Source organism: Podarcis melisellensis (genome assembly GCF_964234715.1).
Source record: "Podarcis melisellensis genome assembly, contig: HAP1_SCAFFOLD_154, whole genome shotgun sequence".
Lineage (NCBI taxonomy): Eukaryota > Metazoa > Chordata > Lepidosauria > Squamata > Lacertidae > Podarcis > Podarcis melisellensis.
The window spans coordinates 120386-146860 of NW_028113046.1; the positions used below are offsets into that span (position 1 = coordinate 120386).

Genomic DNA, 26475 nt, shown 5'->3' on the forward strand with positions numbered 1-26475 from the left:
GTTGACAAAGAACAGCTGGACATATAAAGGGCCCCATGACCTCCAGTAGCTTAGGGCCTCATCAAACCTCAATCCGGCCCCGCCCCCACTACTTTATGCAAGGAGTTCAAGGAACAAAGAGCTGCTTTGGAGAAGGCCTCACCCCTTCCTTCTTCCTGCCAGGACCCCCCTGCCCTTATTTTCCTCCCCATCTTTTCCTCTTTCTCCCTCTGCCCTCCAGCAATCCATGTCCCCATCTCCTCTACAAAACAGAAGACTTGGATGTTTTTGGTGTTTCTTATTTTGTTGGAATGGGACGCGGGTGGCGCTGTGGGTAAAACTTCAGTGCCTAGGACTTGCTGATCGCATGGTCTGTGGTTCGAATCCCCGCGGCGGGGTGCGCTCCTGCTGCTCAGTCCCAGCGCCTGCCAACGTAGCAGTTCAAAATCACCCCCGGGTGCAAGTAGATAAATAGGGACCGCTTTCTAGCAGGAAGGTAACCGGCGTTCCCTGTGCTGCGCGATGCAGCTTTGTCACGCTGGCCACGTGACCCGGAAGTGTCTGCGGACAGCGCTGGCCCCCGGCCTCTTGAGTGAGATGGGCACACAACCCTAGAGTCTGGCAAGACTGGCCCTTAAGGGCAGGGGTACCTTTACCTTTATTTTGTTGGAAGCCCTAAATTAAGTATTTAAGTTTTTGATAAAAGTATTCAAAATTAGAGACAGAACATTGGAAGAATATAAAATAAGAACTGAAACAAGGTGATAATTTGCTGTTTAAAATTTTACAAACTAGGAACGCAGGAACGAGAGATGTGAGGAAGTGCAAAAAGTGAAGAAAATATGGTTATGTGGTTGTTTTTTTTGTATTATGTGTTAACTTTTTCTTTTTTATGTTTTTCTTTGTTTATTGTATCTTGGTGATGGGTCTATATGTGTTGGGTGATTATAATGTTGAAAATTTCTAATAAATATTTTATTAAAAAAAATATTTTGTTGGAAGCCGCCCAGAGTGGCTGGGGAAACCCAGACAATGAGGGGTGGTATAAATAGCATTTATTTATTTATATTATTATTACTATGGCGAGCCTGGTCTGCAATACCCAATCCGCTCCCCTTTCCCGCTTCATTGCTTGCAACTCCCTTTGCCCCAGATCCGGGAAGGAAGAAGCTTCTCTCTTTCCACAACGGACCCCCCCCCTCCACCTTCAAGGCCCCATTCAGAGAAACAGCTCCCTTTCCTCCCTTCTCTTCTTCTCCCCGTCCCGGGGCTTCTCATCCTGGACCCCCCACCCCTTGCCAAGCCCCTTCCCTCCTTCCCCGCCGCTGGCTTTGCACTCACCCGAAATCCTGGCAGCAGCAGCGACCCTGGGCAGCGGGGGCGGGAATGGGAGCCCCCTCCTGGGAGGCAGGATATCTCCGGGGGATAATGGTAAGGGGAAAGCCTTGCAGTACCCAGCCAATGGGGAGAGGACGGAGGGAACCTGGGCTTCGAGTATAGGGAACAGGTGCTCGTTGCCTTAAGGGTTAAAGCCAGAGAGTGCAAGCTGCTAGAGGGGAGGGTGCTGCTGCTCGATACTGACTTGGGAAAGGGGGCGGGGCTTAAGCGGAACAGCTGACCGGCCCCCTCTGCCCTCGTGCTCTGCCCTTGTCCTGGAAGGAATCCGGTGAGTGCAAAGCGCCTCGGGGTGCAGCAAGCTTTGGGGGGGGGGTTGTGCAATGCAATGCAATACCCATGGAATTGGAGTTGGGGGTGGAGAGAGAGCAGGCAGGGAAGCGGTGGGTCAAGTGTGGGGATATTGCAGCTGATTCATCCTAGTTGCAAATAAGAGACAGGGGCCTCTCCCTGAAGGTTCTCTCTCTCTCTCTCTCTCTCTCTCTCTCTCTCTCTCTCACACACACACACACACACACACACAGAGACAGACAGACACAGAAAAACATTCGTCTGCATGCACAGAAAGATCACATGAAGACCCCTGTAGTTTGATCAAGCCCATCTAGTCCCTGTTAGAATCATAGAGATGGAAGGGCACCCTGAGAGTCATCTAGTCCAACCCCCTTCAATGCAGGAATCCCAGCACTGTCTCCTCATAGTAGCCAAGCCTGCAAGGAGCCCTAGAACATCTCTCCCCTCCGGCGGCTTCCTGGAAACCTTATTCAATTAAGCATAATAATATTATTATAGCAACATTATTTGTACCCGCTCAAATGGCTGGGTTTCCCCAGCCACTAGGGCAGCTCCCAACAGAATATTTTTTAAAAACCAATGAAACATCAGCATTAAAAGCTTCTCCATACAGGGCTGCATAATAGGAGTTTGCCTTTGTAAAATTGGAGAGTGAAAGAGGAAGGAATCTCATGGTGGGCTTTTTTTGTGGGGGACATGATTTTTCTAGTCAGGGGGCAGAATGAGCTGGAGTTAATCCCTAGCTGGAGATCCGCCATCCCCTTGTCTCAGTCTAGGTTTGGGTCTCTGCCTCCTCCATGTACTTCATTCTTTCTTCTCCATTTCTCTCTCTCTATGTGTTAGGAGAAGTGACTGCTCAGTCGCAATCACTTGGGACAAACTCCTTTGTATGATAGTTTATATATAGATATAGATATACTTTTGTAACATAAGCCTGCCTTCAGGAATCTAATTGTGAACTGAATGAAAATGAGTAAACTACCTGTATATTGATTTTAATAAGATTGTCGTGTCTACACTTTTAAAGAGGGATAACAAGGGATCTTACCAGGAATCTTAAATAGTGAGGCTCACATGAGCCTGCAACAAGCTTACCGCTGTGCAAATTTGAAAAGGAGAATGTTTGAAGTATGCTAAGATAGAGAACTTGATTGATTGATTGATCTTTATTACGGCCATTGGCCCGTTACACGACAGTTTCCCATGTCAACATATTATACTTAAACCTCCAAATTTAAAATCGCCAAAACTTACAAAAGACAAACAATAATCGAAGCGAAACAAAAACAAAAACCACCATCATACAAAAACAGAAACCACCATCATACATTACAATAAATATCAGGGATATCAATGGGGGTATCGCCTAAAACATAGATCATGGTTTAAAACAATGGTGATATCACCTAAAACATAGGTCATGGTTTAAAGGGGTTATCCGAATCACACAGGAAACAGTTTCTCTTCTTTAGGGATAGGACGCTGATCAGGAATCTGGCAACCATGAGTGATTTTAGGGGGTCATCATCAGTTAGTAGATATCTCAGTTTGGCTTCAATCGTATCATCGGCAATTCCCTTAAGATATTGAGCAAGAAACTTGCTCCTGGCCGGTAAGTGAAAAGCACAGTCAAAGATTATGTGATGCAACGATTCCGGTGCCCCACTATTACAATCACATAAGAGTGATATCTGTCCATTGGAGAATCTATTTCTCAGCACGTTCGATGGGAAGGTGTTGAATCTTGCCTTTACAAAGGCATATCTATGAGCTGAGGAAGTTAGGGAATTCAAATAGTTTGGGAGCCTTAAGAGGGGTAATAAACCAAGATTTAGAGGTGAGCAGGTACCATTGCCCAAGATCATATTCTGCTGCAAGTCCATCTCCTCTAGCTTACAGGTTACTGTTCTTTTAGCTGGGACTATGTCCTGCTCTAGTAATTTGGATGGGGAGATTCCCATTGCCGTTATTTTCAGCTGTAAATTTTTTACCCATGGGCTCTGGAAATCATCTCTCCACATACATTGTATCAAGTACAAGTTTGGGAGATTGTGCCATAGAGATAACCAGTGACAAAGTATGTGCTTCCACAGAGCATTTTCCAGGGATACAATATTGAGTTCCATGCGTAACGCTGTATTACTTACACAGTTGGGCAGTTTCAATATCCCTCTTAAAAACTGATTTTGAATGACCTCCAGGTGAGATAGGTTGGCAAAAGTCCCCCAGACTGAGATGGCATAAGCAATTGTCGGAATCACCTTGGCCTTGAAGACTTTCAACGCCGATGGGATATGAAGGGCCCCATCGGTGAAGAAGAATCGCAAGATCGCCAAGGAGATAGCTTTGGCTCTATTTGTAACATAGGCTACATGGGCCTTCCATCTGAGTTTATGTTGTAACCAAACTCCCAAATATTGGAATCTATAGACTTGTTCGATGACTCTCCCATCAATTCTCCAATTATGGAGTTTCTGGCTCTTTGAGAAAATCAGGATCTTAGATTTCCCATAATTAATTGTAAGGGAATTTGCGTTACAGTATGATCCAAAAAAATTTAGGGCCCTCCTGAGGCCTACTCTAGAAAAGGAAAGAATGGCTGCGTCATCCGCATATAGTAACAAGGGGCAGCGATAAAGTGCTAGGCGGGGTGCATGAATCCTTTCTTGGGCCTCTATTAGGGGAGTCCTCATGTCACTTATAAACAAATTGAACAGGAGTGGAGCCAATATACAACCCTGTCGGACACCTCTGTTAATGGGAATTGAATTCGTGAGATCACCCTCCGGGGTGAATCTCACTCTGGCTGCTGAGTTCTCATGGAGTTTGATTATTAGCCAGAGAAGCCTTCTGTCGATGCCCCAGCGAGTGAGTTTTTCCCAGAGGATGCTCCTGGGGATACTATCGAATGCTGCCTTTAGGTCAATGAATGCCACACAGAGTTGGCCACCCTTTGGGGTGGAATATTTCCACGCAAGATGCTGTAAAATTAGAATATGATTAATTGTTGACTGTTTTGGGCGGAATCCAGCTTGTTCGGGCCCAATTAATTTTCTCTCTTCGGCCCATTGGATAAGTCTGTTCAACAGGGAGCGGGCATACAGTTTCCCCACTATTGAGAGCAGGCTGATGTTCCTGTAGTTCCCCGGGTCATCTGGTGAGCCCTTTTTGTGGATTGGAACGATGACGGCGTCCTTCCATACTTCCGGAATCTTTCCAGAGTTGTTAACTGCATCGAAGATGTTCGCCAGGACCTTGGCCCACCAGTCCGCGTGGTATTTTATAGCTTCTGCCGGGATCAGGTCTGGCCCAGGCGCTTTCCCTGTTTTAAGGTTGACGATCAGGTCATGGATGTCTTCCGGATCGGTAGGGGGCCAGAGGGGAAGCTGATCTTGAAATTCGTCTCTTGTGTTAACGATACAGTCAGTTGTGGCAAAGTAATTTTTTAAATAAGATTCCCAAACCGGGGCGGGAATAATAGTTAAAGGGTATCTTTTAGTTCTTTTATTTACCAGGAGCCAAAATTGTCTGGTGTTCCGTGATGATGAGGCTTCTATAATTGCCCGCCATTGATTCACTTGCCATTCCTGTCTGGCTCCCTTTTGAATTTGCTTGTAGGCCGATTTTGCTTGGAAATATTCTTTTGGCAAGACCGTTGCCCCAGAGGCTTTATACTCTTTGTAGATGTTACCAAGAAGTTGTTTAGCCTGTTTACAAGCACTGTTGAACCACAATGCACCTGTCTTCCTTTGTGTTCGATTTATTTTATGCGTCAGGACAGAGAAAAAAGACGTTAGATCTTCCGACAGGTTCGAGAATAGTCTTAGGGTTTGGTCATAATCATGATAATCCTCAATTAAGCCTGAATATGCTTGTTTTAGTCCTAGTTGTAAATATGCTGAGAATTTTTGAGCCTGTAGTTCGGACCATTTTACACTTTTGACTTGCAGTACTGAGTTCGTAATCAAATGTGTTGGATGTCTGTCTCCATCTGGGGTCCAGTCTATAGTCATTGTGGCGACCAACGGTAGGTGGTCGCTCAGGTGAATATTTTCAACTTTAAAATGGGAAAATTTGGGGAATATATCATGTGATACCAGCATATAATCCAGGACACTGTTTGCAGAGGAGCTTATGTGTGTGAACTCACCTGGTACGTCAGGCGGGCAGTTCCCGTTTAGAATCACTAAGTTTAGACGTAGGACCAATTGGTAAAGAAGGGTTCCTGCTTCATTTACCCTTTTGTCTTTGGAGAGTCTTTGATTATGGAGGGAGAGGTCATTTATGAATTCTGGGGTTATCCACCATTTGGCTTTGATTAGAGACTCCCAGTTTGTTGCAATGCGAGCATTGAAATCCCCTGCTATAACATTGGGTGTATTGGGGTATTTGGAGTGACAAAAAGTAAGATGTTCCTCCAAGATTCCCCATTTATTGTATAAGTCTGCAATGTTGCCTCCAGGAGGAAGATAAACATTTGTTATAACAAGTTCAAAGTTTTTCCCCGTAACCAGGGCTGTAATTGCAAGGGTGGAAGCATTTACAAGCGTGAGTTTTGCCTGTATTTTCAAGGAAATTGCTATAACTAATCCTCCACTAGGCCGGCCTCCTTTAGTAGACGGGCATGCCGGTAATGATGTAACATCAAAACCATTAATATCTACTCTCCCCTCTTCCCATGTTTCCTGCAAGAGAATTATTTGGTGTGAGTTTATTAGTTTTACAAAGTCCGGGTCAGATTTTTTCCCCTTCCAACCTGCTATGTTCCAGCTTAAAAGGGAGAACGGGGGAAGGTTTGACTGAGGTTTGGGTAGTCACAATGGAAGTTAGTAAGGATATCATCAAATAATATATCCTCTCCTGCCTTTCTAAACATTCCCACAGGTCACTCCCTAGCTAGAGATCTGCCATCCCCTTGTCTCGGTCCAGATTTGGGTCTCTGCCTCCTGGGATTTTAGACACACACGGTCGCCACATGTTGACTGCAGCAGGCAATGGCTCCCTCGCATGTGTGAACAACCATCGGGGGGGGGGGTCGCTCTCAAACACCAGAGAGATTGGGCATTGCTTTGACAAATATCCTGCAACTAGCCACCTCCTGAGCCCTCAGGGTCTCTCCCACTGCCAATAAAAATAAAATACTTGTTTACCTGACGCTGACACAAAAGCTCACATACTATAGAAATGAATGAAATGTTTATTTCTTTCCCGCTTTCCTTCCCTCTCTCTTCCCACTTTTCTTCCACCACCCCCCAACTCCATATTGTCTAGAACAGTACTGTCTCACTCTGAATAGGACTGATTTGTTTGAAGGATTCTGTGACTTGAAAACAGAGACTCTGGGTGTACCCAAGAATTTAATAAAAACATTTTAAAAAACAACAGTCTCTCTCATCCATTAACATTCTTCAATGCAGCTTCATTGGAAAGCCATGGAATGTGATCCTGCAAAGGGCCAGTCTAGGAATTAGGGCTGCTACTTTTTTTGCACCTAAGAGGCAGACAATATGTGGTAGGTAAATAAGTCGTTTTGGGTTGTAGTTGAGGAAATTTCCTCTAAGCCCCCAAACATACTCCACAAAGCACATAGATAACATGTATGCAGCAGATTTACTATCACCTATCTCAGTATGGTGCCTATACCAATTTTTATACAGCCTGGGCCTATTCATATTTATTTAGGAGTCCCATTCGGTATTTAAAGGAGCGGGATCAAGGGTTTCCAGACCCACTTCTTACAATGTATGAAGTAGCTTACAGCAAAAAAAGCCTAATGACTCTTCTGGGTAACTGAATGAATTATTTTAATATAAATTTATGAAGCAGGACCTGGAGGAATTTTACCCTTATGCTTCTCATATAATCAGTTATCTGTTATCTATATATCCATGTATAACCAGATATTTCTACAATGGAGAGCATATTTTACATTGTCATATTTATGCGAACATGGTTCCACTCCAACCTCACTTACTCCCTATTTCCCCCTCTATAAAGAGTTCTCTATACAGAAATCTCCTGAACAGAAGTCTCTCTATTTACATGTATAGGGAGGGATCACTCTCTGTCTGGCTTATGGCACCCTGTGTCTTTTGCAGTGTCCTGTATGCTCCTCACAGACAAACAGAAACAGTGAACAGTAACAAGCAGCAGCAGCAACAGCCAGCCAGACTCACTACAGCTCCCAGAATGCTTTGGGAGAATCCATGACTGACTGAAGTGGTACTAGAGTGATTTAAATGTGGTGTGGATGTGGAGAAGGCAAGCAATCAGGAGGTGACAGTGAACAAATGGAGCCCACAATGGCAGCCTCCAATGCCATTTTATGTTCCTCACAGGGCAACGCAGCACTCGTCCCCACTGCCTGCCTTCAGAGATTTGGGACCGTTGCCATGCACAGCTTGTGACACAGCACTGTAGGGCAAGGCTGTTTCAAGGGAAGGTGGGAAAATGCATTTCTGCCACGGTCAAGTTAGCTAACTAACTGGATTCTTGAATAGGTTTCATTTTGCTTTTCACTCACTTCTGTGAGGTTCATGCCGTGTGTCATTACCATAGGAAACAATTTTGGGAGCCCAGTTAGGAAAACGAAACTCATTCTAGCTTGCTCCTTTTGTATCCCAATGTAGAGCACTGTATTCAGATTATTATTTTGTTGCCACCCTTCACTATAAGGCCCCACCCTCGGCAGTTAAAAGCAATATGATAATGCTATTAAAATCAGTTAAAATGATTAACATTCTTTACACAGAAAGAATGAAAGCAGGTTGAAAAAAGTATCCTGGCAACACACACATCCCTGCCAAGAATCCAACATGAGACGGAGTCCTGCGGGCCTATATAGCAGGGCTCAGCAAAAAGCAACCATGGGCCTTGATTTATTTAAGAAACATTCTAGTTTCCTGCTGCCATATCCTTCCCTTCTTCCATCACGAAACTCAAGGTGGTATACGTGTGGCCTCCTCCCAAGACCCAGGACTGCTTAGCCTAGGCAACAATATATCCTACAAGCCGACATCATTCAATCTTGGGTCCCTAGATGTTGTTGGACTAGAACTCCCATCATCCCCGGCGCTCTTAGTCAACAAGGACCCAACTCTGATGAACTCGGTCTTAGGCCGGAGCCTGCAGGTAAGTGTGGGAACCTCTGGCCCTCCAGATGTTGCTGAATTACAACCCCCATCAGGCTCAGCAATCGTCATCTATGGCTGTGGATGATGGGAGGTGGATGCTGGCATTGAGAAGTTGTTGAAGGCAAGGTACTCTCTCTGTCTCCAGTGATAAGCACCAGAGCAGCCTGTCCAGTAAAAACCTGGAAGAAAATGCTGAGGCACTGAGTGCTTCTGGTCCAAAACATTACCCTTTTCCAAGCACACTCCATTGCTATCCATCCCTCTCCAGTTTTCCATTCCTGCTGTATACCAACCCTCCACCCCACAGCCAGTTTTCTGTATCCACTGACCCTGTCCAGTTCTCATTGCGTGGCTTTGGCTATCTTCTTCCTCCACCTAAAAATTTATTGGACATACGTAACCAACGGAGCTGCCTCAAGGTTACTGGTACCTCCCTCTCTTCCTTGGAGGAAGGGTTCCATTTTGGCCACATAAAGGTTAGCAGCTAGAAAATTAAATTGGCTATTTGTACACGGGATTTCCTCACAAAGAGAGGGTGGCACTCGCCTTCATGTCCTGATTGTGAGTTTTGCAGAAATACCTGGATGGCCGCTGTCGGAGCCAGAGAACTGATGGATGTCATGCCGACCCTGCTCTCTCCACAGTGATGGGAGGTGGGCCAGGAAATAAACATTTTTATACATATGAAAAGCAAATCATGCTCCTCCCACAGCTAATCACCTACCTCAACAGAAACCCTGCCCCCTCTGGCCTTTGCACAGGGAGGGCAGCTAATCAGCCACAAAAAAACACACACACAAGAAAACCCTTTTTGCTCCTTCTTCAGCTGCTGCCCTTCAAGCTCTGATCAACAATTAGCAAAACTGATGAGATCAGTTAGAGGAATATGGAAACAAAAATATCTAGAGAATGGATAACTTTTAAGAATTATGTAAAACTTTATTGTACAAATAACTCCATATGAGCAGAAATCAAGTGATATTTGTAAAGAAAAAGATCAAAGGAATGTATACAAAGCAGAAAGAAATGGTATTATATAATGTAAGCCTGTGTAAAAAAAAATGTTATATCAAACAGTAGAATGAGCGGGATGGGAATGATTGTGTCGAAGAGTACTTTTACTATGTAAATAACTTTGTCTTTTTTCCTTACTATTATTACTTTGTCTTTTTTTCTATTTCTTTTTACTATTACTTTGTCTTTTTTCTTACTATTATTTCTTGGTTTCTTATCTTTGTTAATTCTTTATTTTTTATTTATAAATTTTCTATTTTCTAATTTTCTACCTGTTAAGAGATAGTACATATTTGTATAGACATGCAATTTTTTTTAATCAATAAAGAATATGAATTTTAAAAAAGGTTATAATTAACTTAATCTTCATTAGATCTGTTTTTAGCACAAGCATATGCCACTTCCACTGCCCATCTTCCAATAAAGAGTAGCAAGCACATGTATCCTGTAGGTGCGCTTGGCTCTTCCTGTTCGACGCCGCTAAGACTCCTCCCCTAACGAAACAACAGCCTCCTTTTAAGCACCCCGACCGTCCCTCCACCATTGCTCTCAAGGCACATGAGAGATACACGTGCAGGGACCACTTGGGGCGCACCAGAAGATGGCTGACAATAACATCTCTCCGACCCACACGAGGTACCGTATTTTTCGCACCATAGGATGCACTTTTTCCCCTCCAAAAATGAAGGGGAAATGTGTGTGCGTCCTATGGTGCGAATGCAGGCTTTCGCTGAAGCCTGGAGAGTGAGAGGGGTCGGTGCGCACCAACCCCTCATGCTCTCCAGGCTTCGCACACCTCTCCGCAAGCAGCAGGAGCCCAGCGCTGGGCTCCCGCTGCTTGCGGAGAGGTGCCTGCATGCCGAAGCCTGGGCGCGCTGAGCTCAGCGCGTCCAGGCTTCGCGGACCTCTCCGCAAGCAGCGGGAGCGTTCCCGCTGCTTGCGGAGAGGTGCCTGCATGCCGAAGCCTGGGCGCGCTGAGCTCAGCGCGTCCAGGCTTCGCGGACCTCTCCGCAAGCAGCGGGAGCGTTCCCGCTGCTTGCGGAGAGGTGCCTGCATGCCGAAGCCTGGGCGCGCTGAGCTCAGCGCGTCCAGGCTTCGCGGACCTCTCCGCAAGCAGCGGGAGCGTTCCCGCTGCTTGCGGAGAGGTGCCTGCATGCCGAAGCCTGGGCGCGCTGAGCTCAGCGCGTCCAGGCTTCGCGGACCTCTCCGCAAGCAGCGGGAGCGTTCCCGCTGCTTGCGGAGAGGTGCCTGCATGCCGAAGCCTGGGCGCGCTGAGCTCAGCGCGTCCAGGCTTCGCGGACCTCTCCGCAAGCAGCGGGAGCGCTCCCGCTGCTTGCGGAGAGGTGCCTGCATGCCGAAGCCTGGGCGCGCTGAGCTCAGCGCGTCCAGGCTTCGCGGACCTCTCCGCAAGCAGCGGGAGCGCTCCCGCTGCTTGCGGAGAGGTGCCTGCATGCCGAAGCCTGGGCGCGCTGAGCTCAGCGCGTCCAGGCTTCGCGGACCTCTCCGCAAGCAGCGGGAGCGCTCCCGCTGCTTGCGGAGAGGTGCCTGCATGCCGAAGCCTGGGCGCGCTGAGCTCAGCGCGTCCAGGCTTCGCGGACCTCTCCGCAAGCAGCGGGAGCGCTCCCGCTGCTTGCGGAGAGGTGCCTGCATGCCGAAGCCTGGGCGCGCTGAGCTCAGCGCGTCCAGGCTTCGCGGACCTCTCCGCAAGCAGCGGGAGCGCTCCCGCTGCTTGCGGAGAGGTGCCTGCATGCCGAAGCCTGGGCGCGCTGAGCTCAGCGCGTCCAGGCTTCGCGGACCTCTCCGCAAGCAGCGGGAGCGCTCCTGCTGCTTGCGGAGAGGTGCCTGCATGCCGAAGCCTGGGCGTGCTGAGCTCAGCGCGTCCAGGCTTCGCGGACCTCTCCGCAAGCAGCGGGAGCGCTCCCGCTGCTTGCGGAGAGCTGCCTGTTTGAGGGCTGGGGTCGGGGGAAGCTCTAGCTTCCCCCGCCCCAGCCCCGCACCTGGGGGGGAAATAATTTTTTCCCCTTTATTTCCCCCCCAAAAAACTGGGTGCGCCCTATGGTCCGGTGCGCCCTATGGTGCGAAAAATACGGTAAATTGGAGGCTGTGATGGGAGTAAATAGCCTCCCTAACCTCCCCCCAGGATTGGGGGGGGGACTGCCCTTGCCTGCCCGAATTTGTGGGGATGGGGGCACTAGGCACAATGCCCTCCTGTGGGATTTTGGCGCTCCTGGACGCCATCTCTGATCCGCGCCACTAGCTGCAAGAACTTCAAAAGAAACAAGTTGGATGAAGCCAATGCACATATTTCAAGGAAGAAGGGAGAGTAAAGACTGCTAACAGAAGAGATCTCTGATAAAACAAGACGAGTCGGAGGAACAAGTATAAATCATGAGAAGATACGCCAAGACTCGGTATGGCAAAGGGACTGATGGGGGAGGGGGAAAAAACCTTTCCTTTCTTTCCCTTATGTGATTAAACAAGAATCCCCCCCTCACAAGTCAGAAATGTCATTTTAAGTACTTAAGCTGTGGATTTAAGGTTGTGTGGAGATAAACTTTCGAACCAAAGCATGTTTTAAGAAGAGCGTGGAATGTATAAGGGCTTTGGAATGACACAGTTAAAAATTCTGTTGCCATATTGGGAAGTTCTGTCGGAGGACTTAAGTCTGAGAGGAGAAATAGAGAAATAGAGCTGTTTTTATATTGTGGGTGAAACTCCTCAGTGGGACTTAAGAACGACAGTTCTGTAATTAATGATGGAAAGAGCGCTGTTATCTATGAAGGCGATGATATATGGAAACCATCTCGACTTGAGGATTGGAAGAACGGAAAAATTCACACAGGATTGTGATTACAGGCGCGTACTTGAGAGGAAAAAAACTAGCCTTGCGCAGAAAAATAAGCATCCCCTTTACTTCTCTTCCCTTCTCCCCTCGCCCCCACCCAAGGGCCAGGCCCATGCTTTCTCCCCTAAACCAAAACCTAACCAGGGACCCAGCTGAGGAGAGCTGCACTGAGGCACATTTGTGGGAACATCCCCCTCCCCTGAATCTTCCCAGGAGCAGGAGGACTTTATAGATTTGGAACAGTGGTTTGCAGAGGAACATAGTTCAGAAGGAAGAAGCTGGGAAATACTGGATGGGGAACAGCTTGCAGAAGAAACTCTGGAGAGGGGGGGGGGAGTTAACAAATTCACTGTCTCTGGAAAGCATCCATTCGCTTTCCCCAAGGTCAGGGAGAGCTGCAAAAGTGGCAGGACAGAAAGCACAGAGTGTACAAGCTCAGATTACAAGATGCATAAGAGACGGGGGTGACTAGGGATGTGAGGGGTGGACCTCTTCATTGGGAACACCGCGATTCCTAGAAGACGGGGTCTTTGTTCTCTCGCTGGGATGATTAGAGTTTCTAACTGGTAACAAGACTCCTTTTCCTTTGTTCTGCTTATCTACGACCACGGGGGAAGGAAGCCAATTCCCTGAAGCCTGACAGATGCTGATCCACAAGACAAGGGCAGCCCATCATTTTGGCAGTGAAGGGTGGAGGTCCAGATTCACACTCTCCCCGTTTATCTAGCAACAACTTGCAACTTACTTTATACATTTAGTATATGTGACCTATATTACTTTAATATATATGTGTGTTTTTGTGTACAAATTTAAATACAAACACCAGAACATCACATGGGTTCCATGTATTTAAAATTGATTTCCGCCCATATGAGTTTCTTGATGTGATGTAAAGAGTGAACCTTGAGTGAAAGACCGCATACATTTATATGGCTTTTCACCTGTGTGAATTTGCTCATGCATATTAAGGTCTCCACTCCGTCTGATGCTCTTTCCACACTCCATACAATTAAATGGTTTCTCCCCTGTATGAGTTCGTTGGTGTATTCTAAGGGCTCCAATATAACTGAAGCTTCTTCCACACACCATACATTTAAATGGATTTTCCCATGTCAGCTTGTTGATGTCTTCTAAGTGTTCCACTACAACTGAAGCTCTTTCCACACTCCATACAATTAAATGGGTTCTACCCTGTGTGATTACGTTGATGTATTCTAAGACTGCCACTACGACTGAAGCTCTTTCCACATTCAATGCATTTAAGTGGTTTCTCCCCTGTGTGAGTTCGTTGATGGCATCTAAAGTCTCCACTATGACTGAAGCTCTTTCCCCATTCAATACATTTCAATGGTTTCTCACCCGTGTGAGTTTGTTGATGTCTTCTAAGGGCTCCACTATGAATGAAGCTCTTTCCACATTCAATGCATTCAAATGGTTTCTCCCCCATGTGAGTTCGTTGATGTATTCTAAAGGCTCTAATACGACTGAAGCTCTTTCCACATTCAATACATTTAAAAGGTTTCTCCCCTGTGTGATTACGTTGATGTATTCTAAGACCGCCACTACGACGGAAGCTCTTTCCACATTCAATGCATTTAAATGGTTTCTCCCCTGTATGAGTTCGTTGATGGCATCTAAAGTCTCCACTTTGACTGAAGCTCTTTCCACATTCAATACATTAGAATGGTTTCTCCCCCTTGTGAGTTCGTTGATGTATTCTAAGGGCTCCACTATGACTGAAGTTCTTTCCACATTCAGTACATTTAAATGGTTTCTCCTCTGTGTGACTATGTTGATGTATTCTAAGATCGCCACTACGACTGAAGCTCTTTCCACATTCAATGCATTTAAATGGTTTATCCCCTGTGTGACTACGTTGATGTATTATAAGGGTTCCACTATGACTAAAGCTCTTTCCACAATCAATACATTTAAATGGTTTCTCCCCTGTGTGAGTACGTTGATGTCTTCTAAGATCGCCACTACGACTGAAGCTCTTTCCACATTCAATGCATTTAAATGGTTTCTCCCCTGTGTGACTACGTTCATGTATTTTAAGGGCTCCATTTTGACTGAAGCCCTTTCCACATTCAATACATTTCAATGGTTTCTCCCCCATGTGAGTTTGTTGGTGTACTCTAAGTTTTCCACTTTGACTGAAGCTCTTTCCACATTCAATACATTTAAAAGGTTTCTCCCCTGTGTGATTACGTTGATGTATTCGAAGTGTTCCGCTTTCACTGAAGCTCTTTCCACATTCCATGCATTTAAATGGTTTCTCGCCTGTGTGAGTTCGTTGATGTCTTCTAAGGGCTCTAATACGATTGAAGCTGTTACCACACTCCATGCAATGAAATGGTTTCTCACCCGTGTGAGTTCGTTGATGTATTCTAAGTGTTCCGCTTTCACTGAAGCTCTTTCCACATTCCATGCATTTAAATGGTTTCTCCCCCGTGTGAGTTCGTTGATGTCTTGTAAGGGCTCCATTTTGACAAAAACTAGTTCCACATTCAATACATTTAAATGGTTTCTCCCCTGTGTGAGTTCGTTGATGTTTTCTAAGGTCTCCACTATGATTGAAGCTCTTTCCACATTCAATGCATTTAAATGGTTTCTCCCCTGTGTGAGTTCGTTGATGTATTCTAAGGGCTCCATTTTGACTGAAGCTCTTTCCACATTCACTACATTTAAATGGTTTCTCACCTGTGTGAGTTCGTTGATGTATTCTAAGGGCTCCATTTTGACTGAAGCCCTTTCCACATTCAATGCATTTAAATGGTTTCTCCCCTGTGTGAGTTCGTTGATGGCATCTAAAGTCTCCACTACAACTGAAGCTCTTTCCCCATTCAATACATTTCAATGGTTTCTCACCCGTGTGAGTTTGTTGGTGTCTTCTAAGGGCTCCACTATGAATGAAGCTCTTTCCACACTCAATGCATTTAAATGGTTTCTCCCCTGTGTGAGTTCGTTGATGTATTCTAAGGGCTCCATTTTGACTGAAGCTCTTTCCACATTCACTACATTTAAATGGTTTCTCACCTGTGTGAGTTTGTTGATGTATTCTAAGGGCTCCATTTTGACTGAAGCCCTTTCCACATTCAATACATTTAAACGGTTTCTCCCCTGTGTGAGTTCGTTGATGTCTTCTAAAGTCTCCACTTTGACTGAAGTTCTTTCCACATTCAATACATTTAAACGGTTTCTCCCCTGTGTGAGTTCGTTGATGTCTTCTAAGGGGACCACTACTACTAAAGCTCTTTGCACATTCAATGCATTTAAATGGTTTCTCCCCTGTGTGAGTTCGTTGATGGCATCTAAAGTCTCCACTTTTACTGAAGCTCTTTCCACATTCAATACATGTAAATGGTTTCTCCCCCGTGTGAGTTCGTTGGTGTCTTCTAAGATTGCCACTATGACTGAAGCTCTTTCCGCATTCAATACATGTAAATGGTTTCTCCCCTGTGTGAGTTTGTTGATGTGTTCTCACGACTCCAGCATGACTGAAGTTCTTTCCACACTCCATGTATTCAAAAGGTTTCTCTCCTGTGTGAGTTTGTTGGTGTATCCTCATTCTTCCACAGTGACTAAAGCACATTCCACATTCCCTGCATTTAAACTCTTTCTTTGTTCTTCCCAATGAATTCACAGATGGCTCCGTAGAATTCTGACCATCGTCTTCCTCACCTGTTTGGGAGTGCAGGGGGGGAAGAGAGAATCCTGTTAGACTTTTAAGAAAGACAAGAAAGGAACTGAACACACGCCAATCCCTATGTGCACCTTCTCTTATTTTCACTCCCTCTTCATTGTTCACTGTCTCCATGTTCCAAGATTTTAGGAATGAAGATGAGATAATGGCAAAAGCAGCCCATGATCACTCCACACTTAAGAGAGCACCATCATTTTATAGTAGAGATCTACGGTGGAACTGGTTTATAAGACACATCTCTGTCTTTTTCTTTTTCAATTGAGAAAAAGATCTCAGGCTCCAATAGCAATCTTTCCTATGAGTAAGATGTAAAACTGAAGTGCTCTTATGCCACATGTAACTGTAAAAATATTGCAATATATTAGAACCTAAACAGGGCCTGCTGCATTGGGTAAAGGCCCACGTAGTCCAGCATTCTGTTCTCACAGTGGCCAAGCAGATGCCTGGGGGAAACTAGCAAGCAAAATTTCAGCCCAAGAGTCCTGTGCTTTCCAGAAACTAGTATTAAGAAGCATTATTGCCTAAGAACATGAGGGCAGAGCACAGGCATCAGTCTAATCATTTTTTTCAAGCTATCCTAGTTGCTGGCAGTCACTGTCTCCTGTGCTTCTGTTTACTCATATTTTGCAGCCCTAAAAGGCTCATAAAGGTATTATGATCTAAGCTTTTGTGGGCTGCAATCTGACAAAGTGGACTCTTGATTAGGAAAGCTGGTGCCACTATAAACCCGTGAGTCTCTTTGTTGGTTTTGTGCACTTATTTTGAAATTTGTACCAAGGTTGTACCACTGTATCTCCATGTAAGTTTATGGAGGGACAGAATTACAGGGGAAATATAAATTATTATCCCACTCACTCACTCTCACACACAACCCCTGTCTGTAAGTTCACACAATTTGCTTATAGTACTGGCCACCCTTGGTCTTCATATGCCCAATCCTATGTGTAGAGCCTCCAGCCACAGGTATTGTGTGTCATGATAACAGGTCCTTTGTCCGAAAAGCCCACCAAACTGGGGAGGTGCATGCATCTACTGTATTTTGATGCTAGTGGAATGTATCACTCTGACCCAGTCCTTAAAAAAATAAAAGTAATATAAACTATTTAAATATATGAAGTATAAATAATGACGGGAAGCATTTCCATAGCCCCTTCACCCATTTTTCTGAATTGGTGTGCAACATCATTATCGTCACTTAATCCTGCACTTGAAATAACACCAGAGATTTAAAAGCATAAAGAAAATCTGCCCCCACTACTTTATGAAAGGGATTCCAAAAACAAAGAGCTGCTTTAGAGAAGGCCTCACCCCTCCCTCCCTCCCTCCCTCCCTCCCTTCTTCCTGCCTGGCCCTTCCTGCCTATGGTCTCCTCTCCATCTTTTCCTCTTTCTCCCTCCACCATCCAGTCATCCATGTCCCCATCTCCTCTCCCCTGGAACTCACCAGATTTCTCTGAGGGTCCCGGGAGGGGATGCTCAGAGGTCGTAGGGAGGGATGCAGGAGATAGCTTGACCAGGTCAACTGTCCATCTTCCTCCGTCCATCCTGACCAGGCTTGCAGGTTCAACTTCTTGAGGAGTGCAGGAGCCAGGGCAAGTTGTAGCTTCCTGGGAGGAAGGAAGAAGTCAAGGGAGTCTCAGAGCTCCTGCAGGGATTCTGCCCAAGACATTCTGCTGCCCCTGTAGAAGCCCCTATTGGGCACCCTCTTCCCAAGAGCCTCCACCCATTTTCAAACACCTTTGGCAACACCTTCCGTCTGCCTGTCCCGTCTCCCTTCCTAAGGCTGGCATGGTATGGCAGTAGTGACCTTGTGGCAGTTGCCCAAAGGGCCACAATAAATGTGATAATGTCTACCCCTTTAAATCCTTGAGTGTGATTCTAATACAGAAGTTATGGTAGCCTGTGCTTTATGAAACTGATTATTTTGCAAGTTGCCGCCCCCCAGTTGAGGCAGAAATAGAGCTAATTTGGGAATCACAAAGATACAGCTGAAAGCTGGAACATGAGTCGCCACATGACGCAAATGGCTGCATGTAACACAGGTTCCCAATATGCACACCATCACAACGTAATAGAACGCGGTAGGCATCAGAACATATTCAGCAGAAATAGCCAGTGCTCGTTGCGCGTGTGTATTATAATAAAATGAGGTAATGATGAATATCAGGAACGTGCAACTGCAAAGGGACTTTTTTAAGGAGGCGGGGATGCAATAAAAATTTAATTCTTTTTGCAACAACAAACATTAAAACAAGCAAAAACAGAAATAGGAGCATATGCAGAAGTTCTTGCGGAAAGGGGGCGGGGCCTTCAAAGGTCTCATAATCGACCCAAAACAACACAGAGGTCTGCCTGTCAATCGCGGTCCAGCGTGTGGACATCTCTGATGTATAAGATAGGTTGAAATAGAAATGCTTTGTTTGAAATTATATAAATACCACTGCCTGGACCACATATGTGGTGGAGTTGTGAGGAAATTAAGAAATTTTGGATAGTAGTACACAAAGAACTAAAGAAGATGTTGAAAATATCAAAAACAGACAAACCAGAGACATATCTCCTTGGATTGATAGATGATGTGATACCACGGGGGGGGGGGGAGAGAGAGAATTTTGTTTGGATACTGCCAGGGAGACATCGACCGTCACTTCCTCCAGCCGGACTTTGGACGTCCATCGATCTCCCTTAGTCACGCAGTATCAGCAATTAGCGACACGAAGCCTCAGAAGCAGATTGCCACATTCTTAGGCTGGTGCACACTCTATCAGCAGAATTCACACAGCAAAAGTTGCACAGCAGGAGAGCATATTTACAAGTTTATTCAGCGTTGGTCAGAACAAAGAAAAACATGACCGCCTGCTAGCGTATTCAGGCACAGAGAGAAACGAAAGCAATAGGAATCATAAACATCCTGTGAACAGGAAATACGCAGACTCTGTGACTCACAGCCTGCTCCCTTTTAAGGTGGAACGGAAATATCCTAACATCCTCCCCCTTTCCGTGTAGCCTGTAGTACCTGTGGTTCAACCCAATTGCAACCTCTGTACGTAAACCTTAAGTTGTTCTCTTACATAAACCTTAGACAACAGATCAGCAGGAATTTCATTTCCTGCCATGTAGGACACCCGAATCAGTCCCTTTTGAATACACTCTCTTGCATGATGTAGCTTAATCTGCAAGTACTTGGTTCTTTGCTTGCAACTCTCTGAGTTCAGCAAAGCCAAACAGGATCTATTGTCTTGATACACTTGTATAGGACATTTCACATAAACTCCGATGTCCTTAAACAGTTGCATCAACCATTCACAATCCATGAGTGAAAATGACAGAGCATTGAGTTCTGCTTCACAGGAACTTAGGCTCACTGTCGTCTGCTTCTTGCACAACCAGTCAAACAGACAGTGGTTGTACATGTAGCATACTCCAGAAGTGCTTGTAACATCCGTGGTGTCACTTCCAAAACTAGCATCTGCAAAGATTTCAAGACCTCCAGTCTTCTGACTGGTGAACCTCAGCCTGTAGTGCATAGTCCCTTTCAAATAGCGGGCTATGCGCTTCAGAGCTTTCCAATCCTGAACAGTAGGATTGTTAGCATGTCTGCTAAGCAGGTTAGTGCTTACAGCTATGTCAGGTCTTGAACATCTAGCAATGAAATTCAACTTGCCTAGAATACATCTGTACAGCGTAGTGTCAGAAAACGCTTCAGCTGTACTATCTACCTGGTAACCTGTCACCATCGGTGTGTCTGCTGGGTTTGCATCAACCAAATTCAACCTGGTTAATACATCAGCAATTTTCTGTGTTTGGTGTACCAGAAAATTACCTGCTTGGTCCCTCTCCACCTGCAGAGAAAGATAGTTGGATACCTCACCAAGATCCTTCATGTCAAAGTGCTCCTTCAGCTGAGCTAGGGTGCTTCCGTAAAAAGCCTGATTCTTCCAAAACATCAGAAGATCATCAACAAAACAAACAATACAGTTTGTTTTGCCCCTCCTCGACAAACACACACGAATCAGCTTTGCCCTGGGGAAAACCTAGAGAGAGCAATGTCTCAGTGAGTTTTGTGTTCCAACACCTGGCACTCTGCTTGAGACCATATAAGGATTTCCGCAGTTTACAGACCATTCCCTTATGTATCTGCATTCCATCAGGTGGAAGCATGTACAGCTCCTCCCCCAAAATCCCGTACAAAAAAGCTGTATTGATGTCATGATGGGAAAGATGCAGTTTCTCCTCTGCAGCGATCTTGAGCATCAGTCGAACGCTCTCATATTTGATGGTGGGTGAGTAGGTCTTGTGGTAATCCTGTCCTGATACCTGTGAAAAACCTCTGGCAACCAATCTGGCTTTGTGTCTGACAACCTTGCCATTCTGGTCTGTCTTGGCCTTGAAGACCCATTTGCTGCCAACCAGTCTCATTCCTGGGACTACCGGTACCAGCTCCCAAGTTTGGTTCCTGTTCAAGGAATCAACTTCAGCCTTCATGGCATTAAGCCAAGGCTCAGCATCTTTAGAGGTTAACTCCTGAACCTCTTTGAAGCTTGAAGGTTCCCACACCTTCTCTGAGCTACTAAGAACAGCAGTTGCAGTCTTAGCAAACTCATCAGCAAATCTCTTTGGAGGTCTGCCTTTGGTCGCCCTTTCAGACCTGCGGACCAGACGCAAGTCCTCTGGACTCATCTCCTCCTTCTTAGGAGAAAAACGACCAATGGTGAACAGTGGTTCTTCCAGTTCATTGTCAGACGCATCAGATGGTCTGACTGAGGCCTTTGCGCTCTTGTAGTCTGCTATGTCACCACTGTCGCTGACACCAGCAGCAGCGCCACCAACTGAACTGGAATCCGAACTCTGATCATCACTATCATCATCCTCATCTTCCTCAGCATCATCTGCTTTTTTCACATCACCTTCATCCTCCTCTGGGTAACTCTGGAAAATTCCCACATTTCCCCCCCACTTAGGATTGTACTCAACACTCTGTGAAAATGGACTTAGAGTTAGTCATCCATACCCTGTATGCACCTTTTTCGTACCCCATGAACAAACCATGTGCCCACGCTTCCCAAGCTTGTTGCTTTGTGGGGTGTGTACCCACATGTCAGAACCAAAGATTCTCATGTGCTTGACGTTCGGTTTCTTTCCAAACATCTTCTCGTAGGGAGTGCAACCTATAGGTGATGACAGTCTCCGATTATAGGAATAAGTAAACGTCGACAGAGCTTCCCCCCAAAACTTCTCAGGGAGGTTGGCATCATGCAACAAGGTTTTCAGGCCTTGAAGCAAAGTTTGGTTTGCTCGCTCAGCAAGTCCATTCATCCATGGCGATCTAGGCGTTGACAAGTCATGCTGGATTCCCTTCTCAGTCAGGAAAGCTTCAAACTGCTGAGAAGTGAACTCCGCGCCCCGATCAGTAAAGAGACAGCCGATACGTTTACCATGAACATTCTCCAACCAAGCACAGAATGCCTTGAACCTAGGAAACGCTTGTGATTTCTGCTCAAGCATAAACACATGAATGTACCTAGAAAAAGAATCAATTAGAACCATGAAGTACCTTGCTCCTCCCAAAGAGGGCGCAAGTGGACCAACCAGGTCTGCGTGCACTAGCTGGTAGGGTTTGGAAGCCTGCCTGCTAGACTCCTTGCCTTTTGGAGCAACCTTCACCTTGTTCTCTGCACAAGATACACACTTCATGTGAAACTTACAAGGTTTGATGTTCAAACCTTCAACCAAACCAGGCATCTTGGCCAGCGCTTGCCAAGACATGTGACAAAATCTTCGATGTGCTTCATGAATGCATCCTGCATGAAGAACCTTGTTAGTTTGTGCAACACAACAAGAATCAAAATTTGACATAACAGCATTGTCATCATAAGTTATACAGAATAAACCATCTATAAACTTTGCATGCAAAATGTTCTCTTTGCCTTTCCTGATGACACAGACGTTCCTCTTGAAGGAAACCTCAAAACCATGCACAGTCAGCTGTGGGACACTGAGCAAATTGTCCGCAGCACTTGGAACAAAAAGTACATCTCTGATGGTAGTGTGCAGACTTGCCAGCTTTACACTCCCTTTTCCTGCAATTTGCAACGTCCTTCCATCAGCCAGGTGAATCTCTCCGTCTTGAGGTGTGAAGGAGATAAACAGGTGCTTATCCTTTGATAAATGGCGGCTGGCGCCAGAGTCCACAATAAACCTGGCCTTAGCCTTTGGAGCAGCTTTTCTGGCAAGCAAAACCTTGTTTTCCACCGGCGTGGGCTTTTGCTGCTTGCCCCCCTGCTCCTGGCCATTAAACTTGCCTTTAGCCTTTGGTGAAGCAGTGCCAGCTAACAAGGCCTTGTTTTCCACTGGCGTGGGCTCTTCACCCCCCTTCTGCTTCGGGCCATCTGCAGGCATCTTCCTCTGTTTATTTCCAGCCTTCCGGCCTCTGCAAAGGCGATGACCTTGGTTCCCACGAGCAACAGAGCTCTCAGCTGCCAGCTCCTTGGCTCCCCCTGGAGACTGGAATGCTGCCTGGGATGAAATCACAGTCAGCTCCCTCTGCAGCTTGCAACCGGTGCCCTCAGCATCCCTGCATTCACTCACATTCTGGGAAACAGCCTGGACCTCCGATGCATTCACACTCTGGGCATTCAGACTCTGAGCTGGGATGACTGGCAGATGAGCTTTCTTCAAAGCATTCCACATCTTTCGTGCAGTCGTGTTTCCAGCTAGCGTTTTAAATTCCTCCAGAGACACGGATAAGACTATTACGTCAATGGCCCTCGAATTCTGGGCCCTCCATTTCTCTGTCAGAGGAACTGGAGGGGCTTCAGACACAGTATGCCACACTCCATACTGACGCAGCAAACTCTCACACCATTTTGCCCAGGTCTGATAATTTTTCCCATTTAACTTTGGGCATTCAGCAGCCTCAGAAGCTTGGAAAAACTCCATTTCAGGTCTTTACTTGAGCCGGAGTCTCTTTCTTTACTTTAAAGACTCCTTATCTTGGCAGCTCATTAATCACGAAGCCTCTGGCTCGGCTCCCAGGCCAATTAAGCCCTGCCGGACATCAAAGACTCTTTGCCGCGGCCCAACAGAAAAGCCTCCTCTTTCGCTTTTCCACATACCTCAGCAGTCTGTCACAGTCTTACTCTCCTGCAAGTGCCGTGAATCTGGGCCCGAAACCTGTTGTTGGGATACTGCCAGGGAGACATCGACCGTCACTGCCTCCAGCCGGACTCCGGACGTCCATCGATCTCCCGTAGTCATGCAGTATCAGCAATTAGCGACACGAAGCCTCAGAAGCAGATTGCCACATTCTTAGGCTGGTGCACACTCTATCAGCAGAATTCACACAGCAAAAGTTGCACAGCAGGAGAGCATATTTACAAGTTTATTCAGCGTTGGTCAGAACAAAGAAAAACATGACCGCCTGCTAGCGTATTCAGGCACAGAGAGAGAGAAGCGAAAACAATAGGAAACAAACATCCTGTGAACAGGAAATACACAGACTCTGTGACTCACAGCCTGCTCCCTTTTAAGGTGGAATGGAAATGTCCTAACAGATTTTTCCGTATGCAAGTACAGCTGCTAGAATAGTAATTGCTGCTAGGTGGAAGCCATAAACTATACCCACAAAAGAGGAATGGATTTGTAAACTAAATGAATATGTAATTCTGGCAAAATTAACTGCTATGATAAGAAATCAGTTGAATCAAAAATTTTAAAAGGAGTGGAAATGTTTTGATGAATATACGGCAAAATATTGCTCAAAAATATATATGCTAATATGCCGAGATTAAAATGTGAAGTACTGGATAGAAGAATAATTAGTAAGCAAAGTTAATAAGAATATGTAGATGATTTGAGAAGGTTGTAGAATGAAAAGATTATTGTAAAGTGTATAATGTGGAGGAAATCGAGTGGGGGCGGAGGGAAGTGGGAGGAAGGAGAAAAGAATAATATGATGGACTGAGGAAATAGAAATGTAAATGTATGGGGGGATGGGGAGGAAATGGTGTTGGCTTTGGTATATCTATTGTAAAGTAATACGTGAAAACCAATAAAATAATTTAAATGGGGGGGAGGAGTCAAAGCCATGAACATGATAATCTGACTTCAGGATCTGTACCAAGTAATATTTAATGACCATGTCCTTCATGGATTTGCCTTGTCATGGCAAAGGGGCTTGAATACCTCAGAGACGCTATGAGCTATGCCGTGCAGGGCCACCCAAGACAGACAGGTCAAAGTGGAGAGTTTTGACTAAACATGATCCACCTGGAGCAGGAACCAGCAAGCCACGCCAGTATCCCTGCCGAGTCGTATAAAACTTATGACGCTGGAAGATGAACCCCTCAGGTCAGAAGGCATGCAAGGACAAGTACAAGTAGATCCACAGCTGATGAAGCAGCTGGGCCAAAGCCGAAACGTTGCTCACTTGCGGGTGTGCCTGGATGTGAAAGGAAAGTCCAGTGCTGCAAAGAAAAATATTGCATAGGAACCTGGAATATAAGTAGGGAGTCAAATAAATAAAAAGAAAAAACTGGTAAGTTTGGCCTTGGAGTTCAAAACGAAGCAGTGCAAAGGCTAACAGAGTTCTCTCAAGAGAACAAGCTGGTCGTAACAAACACTCTTTTCCAACAACACATGACTCTACACATGCACATCACCAGATGGGCAGCATCGAAATCAACTTGATTATATTCTTTGCAGCCAAAAATGGAGAAGTTCTATATAGTCAGCAAAAACCAAACCTGGAGCTGACTGTGGCTCAGATCATCAGCTTCTTATAGCAAAATTCAAGCTTAAACTGAAGAAAGGAGGGAAAACCACTGTCCAATAAGATACAATCTAAATCAAATCCCTTATGAATACACAGTGGAAGAGAGGAAGAGATTTAAGGATTTAGATTTGGTGGACAGAGTGCCTGAAGAACTATGGATGGAGGCTCAAAGCATCATACAGCAGGCAGCAATGAAAACCATCCCAATGAAAAGGAAATTCAAGAAAGAAAAGTGGTTGTCCAATGAGGCTTTACAAACCACAGGGGACAGAAGGCAAGCAAAATGCAAGGGAGATAGTTAAAGATACAGGTAACTGATTGCAGACTTCCAACGAATAGCAGGGACAGACAAAAGGGAGTTCTTAAACGAGCAGTGCCAAGAATAGAGGGAAACAATAGAATGGGTGTGCCTGGAAGTGAAAGGAAAGTCCAGTCCTGCAAAGAAAAATATGTGAACCTGGAATACAAGATCCATGAACCATGGTAAGCTGGATGTAATAATAAAATAATAATAATAATAATAATAATAATAATAATAATAATAATAATAATTATTATTATTATTATTATTATTATTATTATTATTATTATTATTTATTTGTACCCCCCCATCTGGCTGGGTTTCCCCAGCCACTCTGGGCGGCTTCCACAGAGACCAAAAATACACTAAAATGTCACACATTAAAAACTTCCCTGAAGAGGGCTGCCTTAAGATGTCTTCTGAATGTCAGGTAGTTGTTTATCTCTTTGACATCTGATGGGAGGGCGTTCCACAGGGCTGGCGCCACTACCGAGAAGGCCCTCTGCCTTGTTCCCTGTAGCTTTGCTTCTCGCAATGAGGGAACCGCCAGAAGGCCCTCAGCGCTGGACCTCACCGTCCGAGCAGAATGATGGGGGTGGAGACGCTCCTTCAGGCATACTGGGCTGAGGCCATTTAGGGCTTTAAGGGTCAACACAAACACTTTGAATTATGCTCGGAAACTTACTGGGAGCCATTGTAGGTCTTTCAGCAGCCGCTCCCAGTCAAAATTCTACAAGGCAGGCTTAAAATTCTACAAGGCAGGCTTAAGCAGTACGCGGACCGAGAACTCCCAGAAGTACAAGCTGGATTTTGGAGGGGCAGAGGAACCACAGACCAAATTGCAAACATGCGCTGGATTAGGGAGAAAGCTAGAGAGTTCCAGAAAAACATCTACTTCTGCTTCATTGACTACGCAAAAGCCTTTGACAATGTGGACCACAGCAAACTATGGCAAGTTCTTAAAAGAAATGGGAGTGCCTGACCACCTCATCTGTCTCCTGAGAAATCTCTATGTGGGACAAGAAGCAACAGTTAG

The 26475-nt window shown here is 45.6% G+C and overlaps 3 protein-coding genes across 3 annotated transcripts in view; all 3 read right to left on the minus strand.

Moving 5' to 3' along the window:
* Positions 1-26475, minus strand: part of LOC309362400 (uncharacterized protein) — a gene marked incomplete at its 3' end in the record, with an annotated part of 151637 nt that overhangs the window by 114799 nt on the left and 10363 nt on the right. The gene's annotated exons all lie outside the window — the stretch shown is intronic.
* The window catches only part of LOC309362402 (uncharacterized protein), a 56457-nt gene that overhangs the window by 28070 nt on the left and 1912 nt on the right, over positions 1-26475 (minus strand). The window contains exon 2 of the mRNA XM_081931746.1: positions 17810-17972. Coding sequence (XP_081787872.1) covers positions 17810-17909 — 100 coding nt within the window. The 5' untranslated portion in view covers positions 17910-17972. The remainder of the gene's footprint in view (positions 1-17809; positions 17973-26475) is intronic.
* On the minus strand, positions 13364-16183 carry LOC309362399 (uncharacterized protein; the record flags this gene model as incomplete). Its single annotated transcript, XM_081931744.1, has 2 exons — positions 13364-13642; positions 15160-16183. The coding sequence occupies 2 exons, from the start codon at positions 16181-16183 to the stop codon at positions 13491-13493; spliced, it is 1176 nt and encodes a 391-aa protein (XP_081787870.1). The 3' UTR covers positions 13364-13490.